The sequence below is a fragment of the Schistocerca cancellata genome, chromosome 4, assembly GCF_023864275.1.
Source record: "Schistocerca cancellata isolate TAMUIC-IGC-003103 chromosome 4, iqSchCanc2.1, whole genome shotgun sequence".
In the NCBI taxonomy this organism is placed as follows: Eukaryota; Metazoa; Arthropoda; class Insecta; order Orthoptera; family Acrididae; genus Schistocerca; species Schistocerca cancellata.
This window is the reverse complement of record NC_064629.1, coordinates 892,479,654-892,500,316: the sequence shown is the minus strand read 5'-3', so window position 1 is coordinate 892,500,316 and position 20,663 is coordinate 892,479,654. Positions and strand designations below refer to the sequence as shown.

The 20,663-nt window shown below is 38.6% G+C and overlaps 1 protein-coding gene across 1 annotated transcript in view; it reads left to right on the top strand.

The window, feature by feature from the left end:
- Window positions 1-20,663, top strand: part of LOC126185053 (uncharacterized) — a 904,507-nt gene that overhangs the window by 428,504 nt on the left and 455,340 nt on the right. Inside the window, exon 15 of the mRNA XM_049927811.1 lies at window positions 16,138-16,215. Within this exon, the coding sequence (XP_049783768.1) occupies window positions 16,138-16,215 (78 nt within the window). The remainder of the gene's footprint in view (window positions 1-16,137; window positions 16,216-20,663) is intronic.

The following is a 20,663-nucleotide window of genomic DNA, read 5'->3' as shown; positions in this document are numbered from 1 at the left end:
TGAAGGTTTTATGTGGAATGTTGCATGTATTATTATTTATTTGTAAAACATTTTTTTTAAGACCCCTACTGTGTTTTATTGAAGTAAACCTTAAACGTATTGCATAACAGGTACTTTTTAGCTCCCTTTTTAAATAAGTGTGTTTTTGCAATTTATTTAATCTCTCTTAGTAATTTATTGTACAGTTTTATTCCTTGGTAGAAAATTCTGTTTTGAGTTTTATGATAATTTTTTTTGGTAAATGTAAGTTGAGTCTATCTCGTGTTGCATGGTCATCTACAGAGCGGTTTGTGCAGTAATTACCAATGTTGTTTTTGACATGTACAACTGACTGATAAATGTATTCACATGGAGCAGTTAAAATTCTCAGTGTTTGGAACAGATCTTTACAATGAGCTCGACTAGTACTTTTGGTTATTAACCCTTTGGCTTGTTTCTTGAGTTTGAAAAATGTGTACTTATTTTGTGCGTTTGTTCCCCAAAAACAGAATGCCATAGCTAAGAACTTAGTGTGCATGTGAATAATATGTATGTAAAAGACACTGCATGTTACACACTGATAACAGGATTCTAAGGGAATAACACTCTGATAACATTCTGTTTGCAAGTGCCTTTGTGTTTTCACACCACTTCAACTGAAAATCAATACTCAATCCTAAAAATTTTGCATTTGTTACACAGTCCATAGAGGTGCCATCTACATTTAATTTAACATTGTCATTTTTACCTGTCATCAGCGAAGAGAATTTTTTCACCATGAGTAACACTACTGGGAAAGTCATTGGTGTATATCAGGAACAGTATTGGTCCTGATATGCTACCTCTGGTACCCCTATATTAATTTATTTTGATTGTGATAAGTGTTTTACTACATGTTTACATCTATTTGAAGTATGTGTTACCTCTACTCTTTGTGCCCTATCTGTTAATTATGACTGAAACCAGCATTAGCTACCACTCTTATTACTAATGCTCATAATTTATTTAATAGAATCATGTGGTTGATTGTATCAAATGCCTTAGAAAGAACCAAAAATATGCCTGTGACACACTCATCTTTATCAAGACCATCAAGTACAACTTTTGTGAAAACAAACTACACTCCTGGAAATTGAAATAAGAACACCGTGAATTCATTGTCCCAGGAAGGGGAAACTTTATTGACACATTCCTGGGGTCAGATACATCACATGATCACACTGACAGAACCACAGGCACATAGACACAGGCAACAGAGCATGCACAATATTGGCACTAGTACAGTGTATATCCACCTTTCGCAGCAATGCAGTCTGCTATTCTCCCATGGAGACGATCGTAGAGATGCTGGATGTAGTCCTGTGGAATGGCTTGCCATGCCATTTCCACCTGGCGCCTCAGTTGGACCAGCATTCGTGCTGGACGTGCAGACTGAGTGAGACGACGCTTCATCCAGTCCCAAACATGCTCAATGGGGGACAGATCCGGAGATCTTGCTGGCCAGGGTAGTTGACTTACACCTTCTAGAGCACGTTGGGTGGCACGGGATACATGCGGACGTGCATTGTCCTGTTGGAACAGCAAGTTCCCTTGCCGATCTAGGAATGGTAGAACGATGGGTTCGATGACGGTTTGGATGTACCGTGCACTATTCAGTGTCCCCTCGACGATCACCAGTGGTGTACAGCCAGTGTAGGAGATCGCTCCCCACACCATGATGCCGGGTGTTGGCCTTGTGTGCCTCGGTCGTATGCAGTCCTGATTGTGGCGCTCACCTGCACGGCGCCAAACACGCATACGACCATCATTGGCACCAAGGCAGAAGCGACTCTCATCGCTGGAGATGACACGTCTCCATTCGTCCCTCCATTCACGCCTGTCGCGACACCGCTGGAGGCGGTCTGCACGATGTTGGGGCGTGAGCGGAAGACGGCCTAACAGTGTGCGGGACCGTAGCCCAGCTTCATGGAGACGGTTGCGAATGGTCCTCGCCGATACCCCAGGAGTAACAGTGTCCCTAATTTGCTGGGAAGTGGCGGTGCGGTCCCCCACGGCACTGCGTAGGATCCTACGGTCTTGGCGTGCATCCGTGCGTCGCTGCGGTCTGGTCCTAGGTCGACGGGCACGTGCACCTTCCGCGACCACTGGCGACAACATCGATGTACTGTGGAGACCTCACGCCCCACGTGTTGAGCAATTCGGCGGTACGTCCACCCGGCCTCCCGCATGCCCACTATACGCCCTCGCTCAAAGTCCGTCAACTGCACATACGGTTCACGTCCACGCTGTCGCGGCATGCTACCAGTGTTAAAGACTGCGATGGAGCTCCGTATGCCACGGCAAACTGGCTGACACTGACGGCGGCGGTGCACAAATGCTGCGCAGCTAGCGCCATTCGACGGCCAACACCGCGGTTCCTGGTGTGTCCGCTGTGGCGTGCGTGTGATCATTGCTTGTACAGCCCTCTCGCAGTGTCCGGAGCAAGTATGGTGGGTCTGACACACCGGTGTCAATGTGTTCTTTTTTCCATTTCCAGGAGTGTATGATTTGCTTAAAAGATTGTATTATTCATGTAATTAATTAATATGTCTTTCATAATTGCTTCTATTATTTTTGAGAATGATGAGAGCAGAGAAATGAGCTGGTAATTTTCTATGTATTCTGCATTACCTTTCTTAAGCAGAGGTACAGCTCTTGTGTGTTTTAACTGCTCTGACAATGCCCCTGATGTGAAGGATTCATTTATTATATTTGTTAAGGGGCCTTATATAGTCCCTATGCATTGTTTCAGTACACACATTGGTACTTCATCTAAGCCTACTGAGGGTGTTTTTTTTTTTTGCACTATTTTGTTGACATCATTATCTGTGGTTCGAAGTAACAACATAGTATTTAGTGCAATATTATTTACTGGTGCTATATTTGTTTTGGGGAATTTTTGCTGTAACTTCTCTGCAATACTTGAAAAATGCTTGTTTACATTATTTGCTAAGTGGATCATTTACTATCTTATCCCCCTCCCTTAACAGTACGTTATTCTGCGATTGTTTTCCTCCCCCCCCCCCCCCCCCCCCCCAGTTCCCTTTTTTATAACATCCCAGACTGGTTTGCTTTTATTCTCAGCATTGTATACTATTTTTACAGCAATCAGCACCTTCCTATACGTCTTTTTGTAAATGTGGTAGAAATTTAAGAATTCTAGATCATTGTGAATCTTTTTCATGGAACTGAGGTGTTTAAGTGTTTGGGAGGACTTCTTAATACCTGCTTTTGTGAGATGTTGATACTTATGCATACTTTTGGAACTACCTTGTCAAAGTCCAATTTAAACAATGTGTAGAATTTAGAGAATTTCATATTCACATTGGTTTCCTTATACACTTGGTCCCAGCTTTGATTTATAGTTCTTTTAAAAAATCTTCTAATTTGATTTCTGATGGATGTCATTGTAACCCTTGTTTCACTATTGACAATAGGGACATGCCAAAAGTTTGAAGGATGTTTATGAAGGTGCTGCTGGATTCATTTATGGTATTAGTGTTGATGTTAATGTCCCTACACAGAATTATATTAACCTTTGTACTTGAGACTTTATCTAGAACTTCTGTTAACTTATTGAAAAAAGTGTCCACACTACGACTTGGAGATCTATACACTCACAAAATGATTAATTTTTTGGTGATATCAACTTCTAATAGTTTTTATTTTATGTTTTATTGATTGCATGTTTTTATGGATGATTGTTAAGTCTTTGAAATGCCCCATGTTACTCATTCCAATGGTTTGTTTTTCTTTGTGACATCTTTTGTATATGATATTGGAGGTGTTAGAATCTGTCTTGTGTGTGATTGTTTAAGTATTTTTTGAAGTGCTGAAGATAGTCTGTAGCAGGGGAACCTGTTGTCTGGATTTATCCTAAAAAGACCTACTATTCGTACCTATGACAACAGGTATTTGACCATGTGTGGCCGGAGATCCACCCCGTATACTTTCATGAATCAGCTGTACCAATTTTCGGTTCCCAGCCCTAGTACCTTACTCCTATTAATTTGTGGTATAATGACTTTTTCACCACGTAACCTTTTTTGTGAAACTTCTTTACCTCTCACTCTGTTTTGTGTGCTGCAAGACCAGTATTTATTCAATAATGCCTCAACAAATTATTTATATGATTTACATGAGTTGCTGAATCCTGTTCCCCATGATTTTGCTTCTCCTTCGAACCTACTCATCACGAGTTTGATTTTTTGTTGTTCTGCTGTGTTTTCAGGCAAGATGCCCTCAAACTGTCTAATGAAAGCTACTGGGTGTATAGTTACCTTACGAGAGAAGTGATGCAATTTATACTCATTAGCGTGATTTTCTATGTCACATACATGAACTATACGTTTTTTTATTTCTTGTTCACACTAAATTTGGACTTTTGTTTCACTTCATTTTCTGTTTCATATTGCATCTCAGGAAGTGCTTTTTGCTCCATTTTTCTCAGTTTTTCATGAATCACACTTGTGTTGCCTTAACAAGAAGATTCTGCATGTGAAATATTACAACTAAGTATTTAATGGTCATTATTGATACTTTATAAATTATTACGGTATATTCTATGTTTCTCATTACATGCTTTGGTAGATTTGCTTTGCTCTTGCTTTATGTTACTAATGTCATTAATTGTTTTTTATATTACTCCATTTTGATCCTGCAAATCATTGATTTCATGGTCAATATACATATTAATTTCTGACTTACAAACTTCTAATTTCTTACCCCATTCTTGTTTTTCATACTCTAGTTTCTTGCAGCATCCTTCAGATTTCACTTCAAGGTTTATAACCTTTTGTTCCAGTGCATCAAACTTAGTATTAAGTTGTGCTGTTCCCACATTAATTTCCTTTAATCCATTATCTTTTTATCTTTTGTACTACTTTTTGTTCTTGCAAAATTAATTTTCGCATAGACATCATATACTGATGATCATATTTATTTATTTATTTGTTGTTCTGTGGGACCAATTGAAGGAAAAGTCTGCATGGTCTTGGAACGTGTCAGTACATGAAATTATAACACGATATTAGAAATGGATAAAATGAAACATATTCAGGTGACATGTCATAAGTTTAAATAAAGAAAATCAACAATGTAACACTGGGATTTGCTTAATTTTTCAGCTCTTCCTGGAGGTCCTCGACAAAATACTTTAGACTTAAAAGTGTTTGGGCTACTGCTAAGATTTTTGAGTTCTTGTGGTAACTTATTGAAAATGGATGCAGCAGAATACTGCACTTCATTCTGCACAAGAGTCAAGGAAGTGCATTCCACATGCAGATTTGATTTCTGCCTAGTATTAACTGATTGAAAGCTGCTAACTCTTGGGAATAAGCTAACATTGCTAACAACAAATGACATAAAAGAAAATATATACTGTGAGGGCTATGTCAGCATTCGCAGACTATTGAATAGGGGTCGACAAGAGGTTCTCGAACTTACACCACATATATCTTGAACAGCGTGTTTTTGAGTCAAAAATACCTTTTTTGAATCAGAAGAATTACCCCAAAAACTAATACCATATTACGTAAGCCTATGAAAATATCCAAAGTAGACTACTTTTCGTGTTGAACGGTCACTTATTTCAGATACTGTTCTAATGGTAAATAATGCAGCATTTAGTTTCTGAACAAGATCCTGAACATGGGCTTACTATCTATCCGAACGCCTAGGAACTTGAACTGTTCAGTCTCGCTTATAATATGCCCATTCTGTCTGATCAAAATATCGGTTCTTGTTGAATTGTGAGTTAGAAACTGTAAAAACTGAGTCTTACTGTGATTTAGCATCAAATTATTTTCCACAAGCCATGAACTTATTTCATGAACTACATTATTTGATACTGTTTCAATATTACTCACAAGATCCTTCACTACCAAGCTGGTGTCATCAGCAAACAGAAATATTTTTGAATCACCTGTAATACTAGAAGGCATATCATTTATATAAATAAGAAACAGCAGTGGCCCCAGCACTGACCCTTGGGAAACACCCCACTTAACAGTGCCCCATTGGGACTGAGCATCACTACCACTCTCAATATTGCAGAGAATTACCTTCTGCTTTCTGTTCTTAAGGTAGAGGCGAACCAATTGTAAGCTACTCCCCTTACTCCATAATGGTCCAACTTCTGCAGTAATAGTTTGTGGTCAACACAGTCAAAAGCCTTCATTAAATCAAAGAAAACACCTAGCGTTCACAACCTTTTGTTTAATCCATCCAACACCTCACAGAGAAAAGAGAATATAGCATTTTCAGTTGTTAAACCATTTCTAAAACCAAACTGTACATTTGACAGCAAATTATGTGAATTTAAATGCTCCAGTAACCTTGTATATACAACCTTCTCGATAACTTTAGCAAACACCGATAGGTCTAAAATTGTCACCATTATCCCTGTCTCCCTTTTTATAAAGTTGGTTCACTCCCAAGTACTTTAATCGGTCAGGAAACTGACCACTCCTAAAGGAAAAGTTACAGATATGGATAAGTACTGGGCTAACATACATAGAACAATACTTCAGTATTCCGCTAGATACCCCGTCATGTCCATGAGAGTTCTTGGTCTTTAGTGATTTAATTATTAACTCAATCTCCCTCTTGTCAGTATCATGGAGGAGCATTTCAGGTAACAGTCTTGGAACACTTTTTTCTAAGAGCGCTATATGATTCCCTGTTGCGACTATGTTTCTATTTAGTTCACCTGCTATATTCAGAAAGTGATTATTAAATACTGTACATATATGCGACTTATCAGTAACACGGACATTCCCACTATGCACTGATTCTATATCCTCAACCTGTCTCTGCAGACCAGCCACTTCCTTTACGACTGACCATATGGTTTTAATTTTATCTTGAGACTTAGCTATTATATCTGCATACCACATACTTTTTGCCTTCCTAATAACATTTTTAAGCACCTTATACAATACTCTTTGTAATGGGCTGCTGCATTTAGATTTTGACTGATTCTAACGTTTTAATACAATTTCCACTTTGTTCTACAAGATATTCTTATACCTCTAGTCAGCCACCCAGGCTGCCTGTTTGTGCTAGTACCCTGTTTTGAACGTTCTAACGGAAAGCAACTTTCAAAGAGCACAAGAAAAGTCTTGAGGAAAGCATTATATTTATTGTCTACTGTATCAGCACTGTAAACATCTTGCCACTCTTGTTCCTCGATAAGGTTTACAACTGGATCAGCTTTCCTAAACAGTTGATAACTACATTTAACATGTGTTGCAGCACAAAAATCTTTTAAAGTTAAAATTCGTGCATCATGATCTGAAACACCATTCCCCTTTTTGCTAACAGAATGCCCTTCTAGTAATGAGGAATGAACAAAAATGTTGTCTATGGTTGTTCTACTGTTCCCTTGCACTCTCGTTGGAAAGAATATGGTTTGCATAAGATTATATGAATTAAGGAGGTCTACCAGCATCCTTTTCCTTGCACAATCACTTATACAATTAATATTGAAATCACCACATATAATTAACTTTTTGTATTTCCTATAAAGTGAACCAAAAACCTCTTCTAGCTTTAGCAAAAATGTTGTGAAATCGGAGTCTGGGGATCTATAAATTAAAACAGTTAGAAGTTTAACTCCACTAAATTTAACCACACCTGCACAACATTCAAACACATTTTCAGTGCATTACTTTGAAACATCAATTGACTCAAATGGGAAGCCGTTTTTCACTTACATGGCTACTCCCCCGCACTGCAAAGAGCTCCTAGAAAAGCTGCCAGCCAACCTGTATCCTGGTAAAGGAAGCCTCTGAATTGTCTCCTTATTTAAGAAGTGTTCAGATATACCAATAATTTCAGAGTCAACATCTATAAGCAGTTCACTAACTTTATCTCTAATACCTTGTATATTTTGATGAAATATACTAATTCCCTCATTACTCACATACCTAAGCTTTGTTGAAAGTGGTTCCTTTGTTAGAGAGACTTCCCTTAAACAGGAATACCTATCAGCTGACTTCAATCTAAAAAAGGTGCAGCTCTAACACCCACTACTGCAGGAATTTTCCCATGAGTGATCCTACTGCCCCCACCTATGCTGTCACCTATAAGCTTTGCCACCTTCCCCTTCCCATACCTGTTGAGGTGCAGGCCATGTCTAGTGAAACCCTTCCTGTTGATAGACTCCACCGACACCACTGAAATGTGACCCATGCCTTCTGTCATCAGCGCACCCACAAGTCTGATGTTATTACGCCTGATAGCTGTATTAAGATGAGGCCGATCGTGACGCTGAAACAGTTCCACGAAATGCACATTCATGTTGCCAGTCTGAGTGGCTATCTTTTCCATGTCACCATCTATGTCATACTTCCCATCCCTATCAATACTATTACCAGCCCCACCCACAATCGCTACCTGATCCACTTTAGTAAAATCACTACATAACCCCCCTATGTTAACAGTCACCTGAGCCAATCCTGCACTAGGCTTCACAATGCTGGTGACCTGGTACTCACTCCCCAACACTTCCTGCAACTGCTGGCCTACACCTCTGCCATTAGAACTACCTAAAACAGAACCTTCTTCTTTCTCTTCGGCTTTGCAACTGTCCTAGCCACTGTAACTGCTGAGGTCTGCTGCATACTTCCTACATCTACAGCCACTAGAGATTGCTCTCCACTAGACTCTGACAGTTGGTCATATCTATTGCAAACACCAATAGTAAAACTACCTGTAAATCTCCTTCTCCTAGCAGATCTCTTGCCAACAGCCAGCTCCCATTCCCCAACCCCTTCTCCCTCCACATCCTATCTAGCTCCTCCTGTGCATTTTTCAACTGCACCTGAAGGGCACAGATCTTATGCTCCTGCTCCTCTATCAACTTACTCTTGATGCATACCCTGCAGTTCCAGGAGAGGATGTCACCAGAATGCCCACTGGCTTCCCCACTGCATTGCCCCCCAGTGAAAATACTTTGAACAAGTCTCACGCCACAATCCACTACTCATGAACCTATGGCAAAGCCCACACTTCTCGCTCATGGTAAAATTTTACCATTATTGCAACAAGAAAAGTACTTTATCTAAGTTCCGCTACTACAATAAGTAGATGTTAAAAAACTGACTGCAATAATCACAGACTTACACTACAAGGGAAGTAACTACTATTATTAACAGTATAATCAACAACAAATGGGAATATAATTGAGTAACACAGAAAGAAAATCAAACGTCTAATGACACAGTAACGAACCTGAAAACAGTTCTCAAAAAGTTCTTCTGAAATTATTTCACCAGAAAACACCAAGAACACCGGTTGAAGACTACTACAGTTCCTAGATAAACCACTATACACAAACAATTAATTAGTACTTAGCTTTCATTGTGCAGCTACAGCTGCAACTGGTCAGCACAGAATGTAAACACAGGTAAGAGGTTATGTTGCTCGATACGAAACACTCACAAATATCAGGTCACAACATAAGAAAGGCAGAGGTGAATGAAGAAACCACCAATAAGTCACTTATAAAGTAAATATTATCACAAAAACCGTTAAAATATGTATCTGAAACCTAAAAATATAAAAAAGCTTGGACAGCGAACTCACATGCAGTCATGCGCTTATGACGTCATACCGAAGAATCTCTACTGAATTGATAGGGTGTCACCTGATGCTGTGTGATAACTTAATGCATGTAACTCATCTGTTGGCTCATTAGTAATGTTGACGTACGAGTCATTTTCTCTGATATCGTCATTCCAAACAATCACTTCATTCTGACTAGGTACTACACATCCTGGGTTTCCATTATCATTGTTTGCCACTAAATCTACATTTTTACTGTCTTCAGAATTAATTAATTCTACATTACCATTGAAATCATTTGTGCCTGCTTCAAAATTCTCAGTGAGATCATTGGTTTTTTCAATTCTCTATTTCAGATTTAACACCAAAGTGTGAATCTATGTTTTTACTTGAATTACTTTTGACTCAATTTAACATAAAATTAAACCCATATCTGATTTCATTACCATTTATTTGTATCTGACCCACCGAATCGTCCCTAATGCTGAGCGACTGAATTCGTTTTCTACTGCCAAGAGCACATCTCAAATCTTTTACCCAGACATCTTACTATTACTGATGTTCCAATTACAAATCTTAAGACTGCTATGTGCAAGCATAAAATTTACTCTACTTTTCTTTCTTGACATATTATTGATGATTCTCACAGCTGTTGGCTGCACCCCTAGCTGCAATTCCGCTGTTATTGTGTGCTGAAATAGCCACATCAGATGTGCCCTATAATGCTCACTGCACTCACCACTATGTGCTGTGACTGCACATGTTGTCCACGATGCACATGTTGTCCACGAATGTCTCATGCTACTATGCACACTGCATCTTTTTTAGCATGGCGAATGTTTAAGTGATGATTTACAATATAATCCCATTGACCATGCACACAACATTAACTTTTATTCTCATAGCACTTCAGCACTTCCTATTTCTGATTTACACTAACATTACTTTCATAGCAACAAAAAATTTGATTTAGTGTCATCAATTATTATAGTTCAACAAAACCTCAAAAACAATTCAAACACAGTTCATTATCTATTTATCACAGTTCTTATGCAGTTCTCTAGCCATTTACAGTTCACGTGTACACAGTCCTTCCACAGTTTGCTAATTGGGTACAGTTCTTGTTAATAAAAGCATAAAAGTTAGCCTCCTCATTTGAAAGCACTTCAACTTCAGAAATATTCCCCGCAAGGGTTGCCATGTATGGCAAAAGAGAGAGAGAGAGAGAGAGAGAGAGAGAGAGAGAGAGAGAGAGAGAGAGAGAGAGAGAGAGATAGGGAAAGGGGGTGGGTTACATTTGTATGATAAATACATTCCCTCAAAAGTATCCCATCAGCAGAGACTGTGGTGAACACGGACAGCACTCAGAGTGAAGACTTGTACACAAGTCCGTGTGTATGACAGCACTGGGAAATGAGAGCCGTGATTGAGGGAATGGCAATCACCCTCAGTGCTATGGCCCGAAGAGCACTAATTGCAGTGTCTCTTGCACCCCCAGTGGCAAGACTGGTGACATGTATGACTGTGGCAGCTGTCAGAGATGTGGTTGACAACAAATACAGTTTGCTAATGGTTGTCATTAAACAGTTTACCTTGCATATCTGTGATTTTATCTCGCCAGCAGCCTGGGAAGGTGGCAGCCTACAAGTACACATCTCTGTTTCATACTGGTGGATCCCATGCTAATAGTTATACATCCTGACAGCAGACTATGACTAGACCTAATCTATTCACATGTACAGTTATGGTAATTACTTCTGGATTTGTTCACCGCCCCGCGACCTCGACCCCCTTCTGTCTCTACCCCTGATAGTACTAAGGACCCGTTACTATTTAATAATTCAAACAAAGCATTTATCTAACTTTACACAGACCCTTGTCAGCTTTCTTTATACTGACAACTTCAAGATATATCTAACACAATTGTTTGAGTTACACAGAATCACATTTTTGGGGCCAAGTGTTCTGGTAAGTTGTAGGAATGGTGGTTAATCCAGTAATCTTTTACTTTGTTCTCAAAAAACTGAGAATGTTCAGTTTCTTGCCTGATATCCACTGACAATGTTTTATAGACTTTTTCACTAGAATACAAAACTTTGTCCTGAGCCCTTGTACCCTAGAGACAGATGGCATAGTGCAGAGAAGATGAAGCTGTAGAATTAAATGGTTGTTGTAATATTTGTCGAAACATGCAGAAATGGACAAAGGGAAGTTTCTCAGAAACAAAGAGTCTATAGCCTCATCAACTTGTGCACTACTTCACCTCTATGAAAACCACAGTGTAGGTAACTTCACTGGGTATTTGTAATTGTGATGATGCACTTGATCATACTTAACTGAATAGAACTGTAGTAGTAGTACAGGATTGTTGTAATTAAACTTTCAAACTGCTGCAGAAATACCACTACTGGTCAGAACGCCATCAAATTGCAACAGAATATTATTGGAGAGAGGGGAAAACATATGGCAGAAGAAAATAAATGGTTACAAAATGTAGCAATAGATGGCACTGTAAGCATCAAAATTTAATGATGCTCTGCTCTACTACAAATGACAAATGAATTTTTTTTTAGAGAACTAGCACCTAAAATTACATGCAGGGCAATCAATACGAGGCCACACACCGACAGTGCTTCTATGACAGTATTACTAATTGTTTTAGAGGAAAGGATAGTTTATTCACCCCCTCGTTCTCGAGAACTAAATCATTTATCTTTTGGGAATGTTTATAGATAAGGTATAAGCAAAATATCACCAGACACTCAAATAGTTACAACGCAGAATTCGACCAGTCATTATCCAAATTTCGGTAGCAGTGTGTTTGGTAGAGGCTGCTCTAGCCGCGGAGGGACATAATTCTGAGAACGTGCTGTAAATAAAGGTAAGCTTAATGTAGTCAGATGAGATCACTATTCACGCTCTTAATTCAGGGCCAAATGCATGGGGTCGACAGTCAGCAAATGTATCATGCGAACTGCGAGCTTCCCTAGGTGTTATAAAAGCAGTTACGCTGTTTGAAAGCTTACATCCTCTTGACGTGGGCTCTGTGGCAACTTTTGCAAGTAAAATGATCATTGACAGATGACCTGACGTGATCTGATCATATTTGACAGTTCTGAGAATTGCTCCAAGTAAGATAATCATTTCTGTTTCCTCCCATGAAACCGTGTTTTTCCGTTTTACTCTGCTGTAGCGTACAGTAAGGTATCTGGCGATTCCTGATCTATGGTACATTCACATAAATGATGCCACCCACTTCCTGAGCTATTGTTATTTACTTTTTTCTCTCAATCTTAGGTTCCTTTCAGATTACGCTGATACAATAGCTCCCTACTTAGCACTCATATACAACCGCTCACTCACCAATAGATGTGTTCCTACAGATTGGAAAATTGCGCAGGTCGTACCAGTGTTTAAGAAGGGTAGTAGGAGTAATCCATCTAACTACAGACCTATATCATTGACGTCAGTTTGCAGTAGGGTTTTGGAGCATATACTGTATTCAAACATTATGAATCACCTTGAAGGGAATGATCTATTGATACGTAATCAGCATGGTTTCAGAAAACATCGTTCTTGTGCAACGCAGCTAGCTCTTTATTCGAACAAAGTAATGGCCGCTATCGACAGGGGATCTCAATTTGATTCCGTGTTTCTGGATATCCGGAAGGCTTTTGACACCGTTCCTCACAAGCGACTTCTAATCAAGCTGTGGGCCAATGGGGTATCATCTCAGTTGTGCGACTGGATTCGTGGTTTCTTGTCAGGAAGGTCGCAGTTCATAGTAATAGACGGCAAATCATTGAGTAAAACTGAAGTGATATCAGGTGTTCCCCAGGGAAGCGTCCTGGGACCTCTGCTGTTCCTGATCTATATAAATGACCTGGGTGGCAATCTGAGCAGTTCTCTTAGGTTGTTCGCAGATGATGCTGTAATTTACTGTCTAGTAAGGTCATCCGAAAACCAGTATCAGTTGCTAAGCGATTTAGAAAAGATTGCTGTATGGTGTGGCAGGTGGCAGTTCACGCTAAATAACGAAAAGTGTGAGGTGATCCACATGAGTTCCAAAAGAAATCCGTTGGAATTTGATTACTTGATAAATAGTACAATTCTCAAGGCTGTCAATTCAACTAAGTACCTGGGTGTTAAAATTACGAACAACTTCAGTTGGAAGGACCACATAGATAATATTGTGGGGAAGGCAAGCCAAAGGTTGCGTTTCATTGGCAGGACACTTAGAAGGTGCAACAAGTCCACTAAAGAGACAGCTTACACTACACTTGTTCGTCCTCTGTTAGAATATTGCTGCGCGGTGTGGGATCGTTACCAGGTGGGATTGACGGAGGACATCGAAAGGGTGCAAAAAAGGGCAGCTCGTTTTGTGTTGTCACGTAGTGGGGGAGAGAGTGTGTCAGATGTGATACGCGAATTGGGATGGAGGTCATTACAGCAAAGACGTTTTTTGTCGCGGCGAGGTCTGTTTACGAAGTTTCAGTCACCAACTTTCTCTTCCGAATGCGAAGGTGTTTTGTTGAGGCCAACCTACGTAGGTAGGAATGATCATCAAAATAAAATAAATCAGAGCTTGAACGGAAAGGTTTAGGTGTTCGTTTTTCCCGCACGCTGCTCGGGAGTGGAATGGTAGAAAGATAGTATGATTGTGGTTCGACGAACCCTCTGCCAAGCACTCGAATGTGAATTGCAGAGTAGTCATGTAGATGTAGATGTAGATGAAGCATCATAATTTAATGATGCTCTACTACAAATGGCAAATGAATCACACAACAATGCCTAAGGTGTACGTTTGACATGAAACAAAATGTACTACTCAGGGTGCATGGGCCTACGTAAGCCCATCCACCATGGCAAGGTCACATAAGATGAGAAGAATCGGTTTTTAACTGTTCTGAGGCAAAAACTGCAAAGAAAGCATGAATCAAAATCAAATTGGGTTATTAATTTCTGTGTCACTGGTACAAAACATGTTCAAAATGCTGTCCACCGTCTTCTGCAAGAAGTTTAAATTGAGAAACAGCATGTTCCACAATTGATGGAAGTTTTCCTGTGTCACATTCAGGATGTGTTCCACAATGCGTGCCTTCAATGCAGCTAAGTTTGCAATCAGAACACTGAACACAACATCTTTCTGATTCCCCCACAGCCAGAAGTCATACAGATTAAAAACAAGTGATTGGGACGGCCAGGCTGTTAGGAACTGGCGGCTGATAATTCTAGCATTTCTGAAATAGTGCTTCAGCAGCTGCTTAGCTGGATTTGCAATGTGCTGAGGTGTGCCATCTTGCATAAATATGATCCCATCCACACATCCACGCTGTTGGAGAGCTGGAATGACATCATTGCACAAAAGACACTCGCAGCGCTTACCAGTGATGGTACAGGGAACAGGACCTGAAGCTCCTGTCACTTCGAACAAATTTAGCGCTATTGTAAAAGATGCTGTAAACCCCTCACCACACAGTGACCGTTTCAGGATGAGGAGGTACTGGTTGATTTGCATGTGGATGTTCCGTTGCCCATATTCGACAATTCTGTGTATTCACGTATCTAGTCAGATGGAAGTGGGATTCGTCTGTCCATAAAATCTTCCACAGCCAATCATTGTCCACTTCCATGTGAGCAAGAAATTCTAAAGCAAAGGTCTTTCTTGCTGGCAGGTCAACAGGAAGAAACTCATGCACATGATCAATTTCTGATGGATAGCAAAGTAGGATGTTTCATAAGATTTTATGCACCGTGCTCATTTGTATGTCTAGTGTTTGGGCAATTCTCCGTGCACTACATGTTTGTACACCACCAATCATCTACTTCTGCATTGCTGTTACCACTGCTTCCACTGACATTGAATCAGTTCATTGCATTGAGACAGTCATGGTGAACATCACACATAGAAAAGGAGGAAAAACCATGTACCCGTCATCTTCATAGAAACTTCACTGGGTCGTGCAGCCAGGTGTGGCCGAGCAGTTTTAGGCACTTCAGTTTGGAACTGCGCAACCACTACAGTCACAGGTTCGAATCCTGCCTCGTGCATGGATGTGAGTGATGTCCTTAGGTTAGTTTGTTTCAGTAGTTCTAAGTCTAGGGGACTGATGGCCTCAGATGCTAAGTCCCATAGTGGTCAGACCCATTTAAACCATCAGAGGGTCGTGCACATGACAGGTGTTTTCATTGACGTATTCTGACATACGGTGCTATCTATTGATAAGTTTACACACTATTTTTTTCTTCTGCTATATGTTTTCCCTCTTCTCCGATAATATTCCATTGCAATTTGACATCATTCTGACCAGTGGTGTAATTTCTACAGTGTTTTTAAACCTTAAATTGTAGTAGATGATGATGATGATGATGATAATGGTCATGATTTGGTATTCATAGTCCTAATTTATATAAATTAAACAAGGTAGTGTTCATTTCTGCCAGTCACATGGCTATGATATTGCATTATTTTCCTTTCCTTTGTTTACAAAAGTTACAAAATGTTCTTGATAGTTGCTTAGTTACATTGACCAGTGTTGTATTTTCTAACAGGTGAACCATATGGTGAATCAGCTAGACAGAAGAAATATTTTAAACCCAGCTGGTGGCACAGAGACCACAATGAATCAGGTATATTCACTATACCTATGCTGTAGTCATGGTTGCAATTAGTTTTTCCTTTATGTGTTTTCTGTGAATATTGACAGGGTAATGTTTTGAACTGTGCTTTGTATAGTGTGCAGCTATAATTTTTCTGAGATCCAGTCAAATATTAGTTATACTTCTTAATGGGATTGTTTGACTGTCCTGTTACAATTGTTTTCATTTAGTGTAAGTGGCAGGGGACTTAGATGTAGTTAAGTTTATCAAATTTCATGAGTTAAGTAAACAGTAAAATATTAACAGTTTAGATTTTGTGCGGCAATGCAATAGCTCCTGTAATAAGTGAAATCATCATCGTCCAAATCATCAGTTCTTAAAATATACAAAGTTAAAATCATTCTAGAAAGCTTTACCAAAGAGGAATGAACTATCATGGTTTCTGTCAGGCTGAGGAGAAAAAAATCTATTACTAATTTACTCTTTTCAGTAGTAAACTCATTGTTACAGAAAGCAGATGCTGCCCAAACTGGATCAGCACTGATCTTTTAATGGTTTACAGGCCCCCCTAAAATGTGTAATTGTTTGTATTGTCTGGAAAATATTAATCTCGTTTCCACATAACTGAACTAAATCCAGAATATTAAATGCAACAACAACATGACAGAATACTTAATTCTGTTATAATCAAAGTATTTGGTTAAAAAAAAAAAAAACATAATAAATCAGCTTACTGCAGAACATTAACATGTGGTGTGGGTTATAACTGGACTAGTGCATTTGAAAAAGGTTAATAACCTAAGTAAAAGCTTGCTATGTCGTCTGACTATTTTTGCGGCTAGTAGTTGCACAAAGTTTCTCAGAGTACAAAATATTAACCATTTCATTAAAATGGAGGTGTCACTTACTAAGTCATAGAGGTGGGGTACAATAAAGCTTGTATAACCCAAACTTTATCTATATTAACTCATGTTAAAATAGAGAAGTACAAAGCCTTTTTCTATACTGACGAAATCCTGGAATTGTGGGTGAAATCAGGGGATAGCAAAAGCTGCACATCAATACCCCTGAATTTCTAATATTAACATTCTACCTACTCAATTTAAATTATCTTGTATCACCTCATAGAGTAACAGTCTTTCAAAACTTTGTGAGTAGTGTCGACTGGAAAAAAATTGTAGCATAAACTAGCCAGAGCATCTAATGAGTTATCACTGCCTTAACTTGGATACATCATTGGAAATGGCCAATGCAGCCACATCATAGTGAAAATATCAGAAAAGCAAAATGAAAGATATACCTATTCATTTAAAAACGATTTTAAATTACCTCATGCGATAGTAGTGTGTACGTATATCACTTAGTTTTACATGTGAATTAATTAGTTAAAACTGAGACAAATGATAATTAACCAGGTTGAAATGTGACCAAGTAGTGGTCTGAAGGGTGACTTGTTTGTCTGAGGGATAATATAGGTCTCAAAATGGGTAGCTATAATCAAAATTTCTCATAAGTTAGTGCTCAACATAGAACAAAATATTGTCCAGCTGCCAAATGAGGATCTGGTATGACCTTAAATATTTGTGGGGTGAGTGCACTTTGTGTAAGGGTTTCATAGTCATAACACAGTTTTGACTTACACTCATTAATTGTGGAAACCACATAGTGCTTTAAATGCTAATATAATTAGCAGAAGCACAAAATAAAATCACCAATGTGTGTCACATCATTACATCACATTTATAAAAAGAACATAAGGCAAAAGTACTTGAGGGACCAGATCTGTGATAAATCATTAATATCCATTAGAATTACTTAAAAATACTGCTCAATAACTCATGAAAACCATGGTATGACCCTAAATCCCTTTAGCAGAGGAACACAGGGAAAGCTATTAATTGATGTCAATTTAAGGAGAAAAATATGAAAATACACCAAGAAAGTACTAGATCTAATGCTTGGAGTAACACATAGATTTAATGTTTTTCCCAGTAGCATCACTCAACTGCATTGTTTTACAAACAACAATTATCAACAAACTGTTCTGTATAATTAAAATACAACCAGAAAAACTGAAGGAATAGACCAGAACAGAACTTGTTTGATTGTCATTCGAAAATGAGGATCGGTTACAACTTCAATTTTTCCTCTAAAATGACAAAGTTGTGGAAAAACTATCTGTCTTGTCCACTGATCTTAGAGTTTACTGTTTTCAGAATATCATGGGACTGTCATGTGGCATAAAATAAACATGTAAAACAAAGTTCTAGGCATGGAGAAACACAAGGCAAACTACAATAGAGATAATTATAATGTTTGTGCACAGTAATGAAACAGCTAACAGTATCCTCATACATCCATAACACTTCACATGAAGACTGCAGTGAGTTTATAATCAGTTAATAAAGTATGAAAAGATTCTCAGCTAGAATGTAGCTCTGTTTGACAGAAGCACACGTATTGTTTGTAAACAAACTTCTGACTAATGGGAGAAGAGCATGTGGGTTATCCGGCAGGGAAGGAGAGCTATGTGTGTGTGGCATTCACAAAATTTAATAGTACTTCTCTCTATTAGGGTGATGGAGTGGAATATTATCTGCTGTGTAACGTATGTCTTATGGGAGGGGAAACAGCAGAGAGGAAGGTGCAAAGGAGGAGGATGAGTGAGAAGGGTGAGGGGGATGTGACGCTCTAGAAGCAAACGCTTTTTGAAGCACAGCTGGTGGTGTGTACCAGTGGTATAACACTAAGTATGCATAAAAATAGAGAAAGAAAATGCTGGCTAACAGACACTCTAACTCCGGTAATAATCCACACAGAGCGACAACAGATTTGTACTGAAGAGATCTTAATTTTTGTATGATGATAAATATAGCGGGTTAATTCAGATTATTAGTACAGTACTTGTTATAAATTTAAATCAGCAATATGGGGCAGAGCGCATCTCTGTGTTGAATTTCAGCAAACACAAAATTCAGGAAACATTGGCCAGTGGTTTTAGGAGTTAGTTGTCTGCATAAAATGTACAACAGAGTCACCTCAAGCGAACAGAAATTTTGATACGTAATTGTTGGAGCATGTGATAGAGTACTGCAGGCTTAATATGCTGGGAAAAACACATAGGTAAGGAAAAAGTAACGGTTGATTTCTGTCGACACAGGACAACAAAGATTTGTAAAGAGAGACTGAAGGAAAACAGTCAATTCAATGGATATAAGAATTAAAAAGTGCAATTATTTTCAGTTTTTAGTGACACCTTGAAAGAAAACAGGGAAATAAATGCTTTTGAACCGACAGTGGACTTAGCTCATCTGCAGAGCAATGGAAATCAGTTGCAAAAATCAGATGAAGATTTGAAGTACAATTGTCCACTGAACAATAAAAAATAATCGTGAAGAGGGGCTCCACATTCTAGATTTGACAACAAAACAAAACATTTAATGAAGCAGACTTGTAATAAGTAGCATTTTAGAAAAAATTTAGTAAGGTAAAATTGATACTTTCATTTGAAAGAAAAAACTAAAATCTTGTCAATAAAAGAGATCTACAAGTGAAATATAGTATAACACCAAAATTCTACAACAAAGGTGAACAACAAAAGTAGTTAAATTCACCACATGACAAAGATCTATACAGTAGATGATAGAGGGTACCTTTAAACACCTCAAACTCTTCAGAAATACATAAACTTCCTATATAATACAAATAGAAGTGCACCTGGGCCATCCTCAAAAAAATATTAATGGCCACTTATTTATTTATTTGTCTAGCAAATCTCCAAGGTCATGGAATGTGTCAGTACATTAAATTACAACAGAAAAGTAATAACAGATGAAATAAAATACTTATGAACCCAAAAAGTCAAGCCATAAGTTTGAGTAAACGCAGTCAACAATTTAAAATAGGAACCAGTTTTATTTTTCAAGCAACTTCTTGACAGAATAGAGGGAGTGACCCATTACAAAACTCATCAGTTTTAATTTGAAAGGGTGTGGAGTACTGCTAAGATTTTTGAATTCTTGTGGTAGCTTATTGAAAGTGGATGCAGCAGTATACTGCACACCTTTCTGCACAAAAGTTAAGGAAGTGCAATCCAAATGCAGATTGTATTTCTTCCTAGTATTAACTGAGTGAAAGCTGCTATTTCTTATGAATAAACTGACAGCAGTAAAGAATATATATATTGAGACACCAATGTCAGAATTGCCAGACTAGTGAACAGGGGTCAACAAGAGATTCACGAACTTGCCCCACTTATTGCCCAAACTATCCATTTCTGAGACAAAAATATCCTTCGAGAATGGCATGAGTTACCACAAAATATAATATCATATGACATCAGCGAATGAAAATAATCAAAGTAGACTAATTTTCAGGTTGAATTATCCTTATTTCAAATTCTGTTCAAAAAGCAAAATTCGCAGCATTTAGCCTTTGAACAAGATTGTGAACATGGGCTTTCCATGACAGTTCACTAT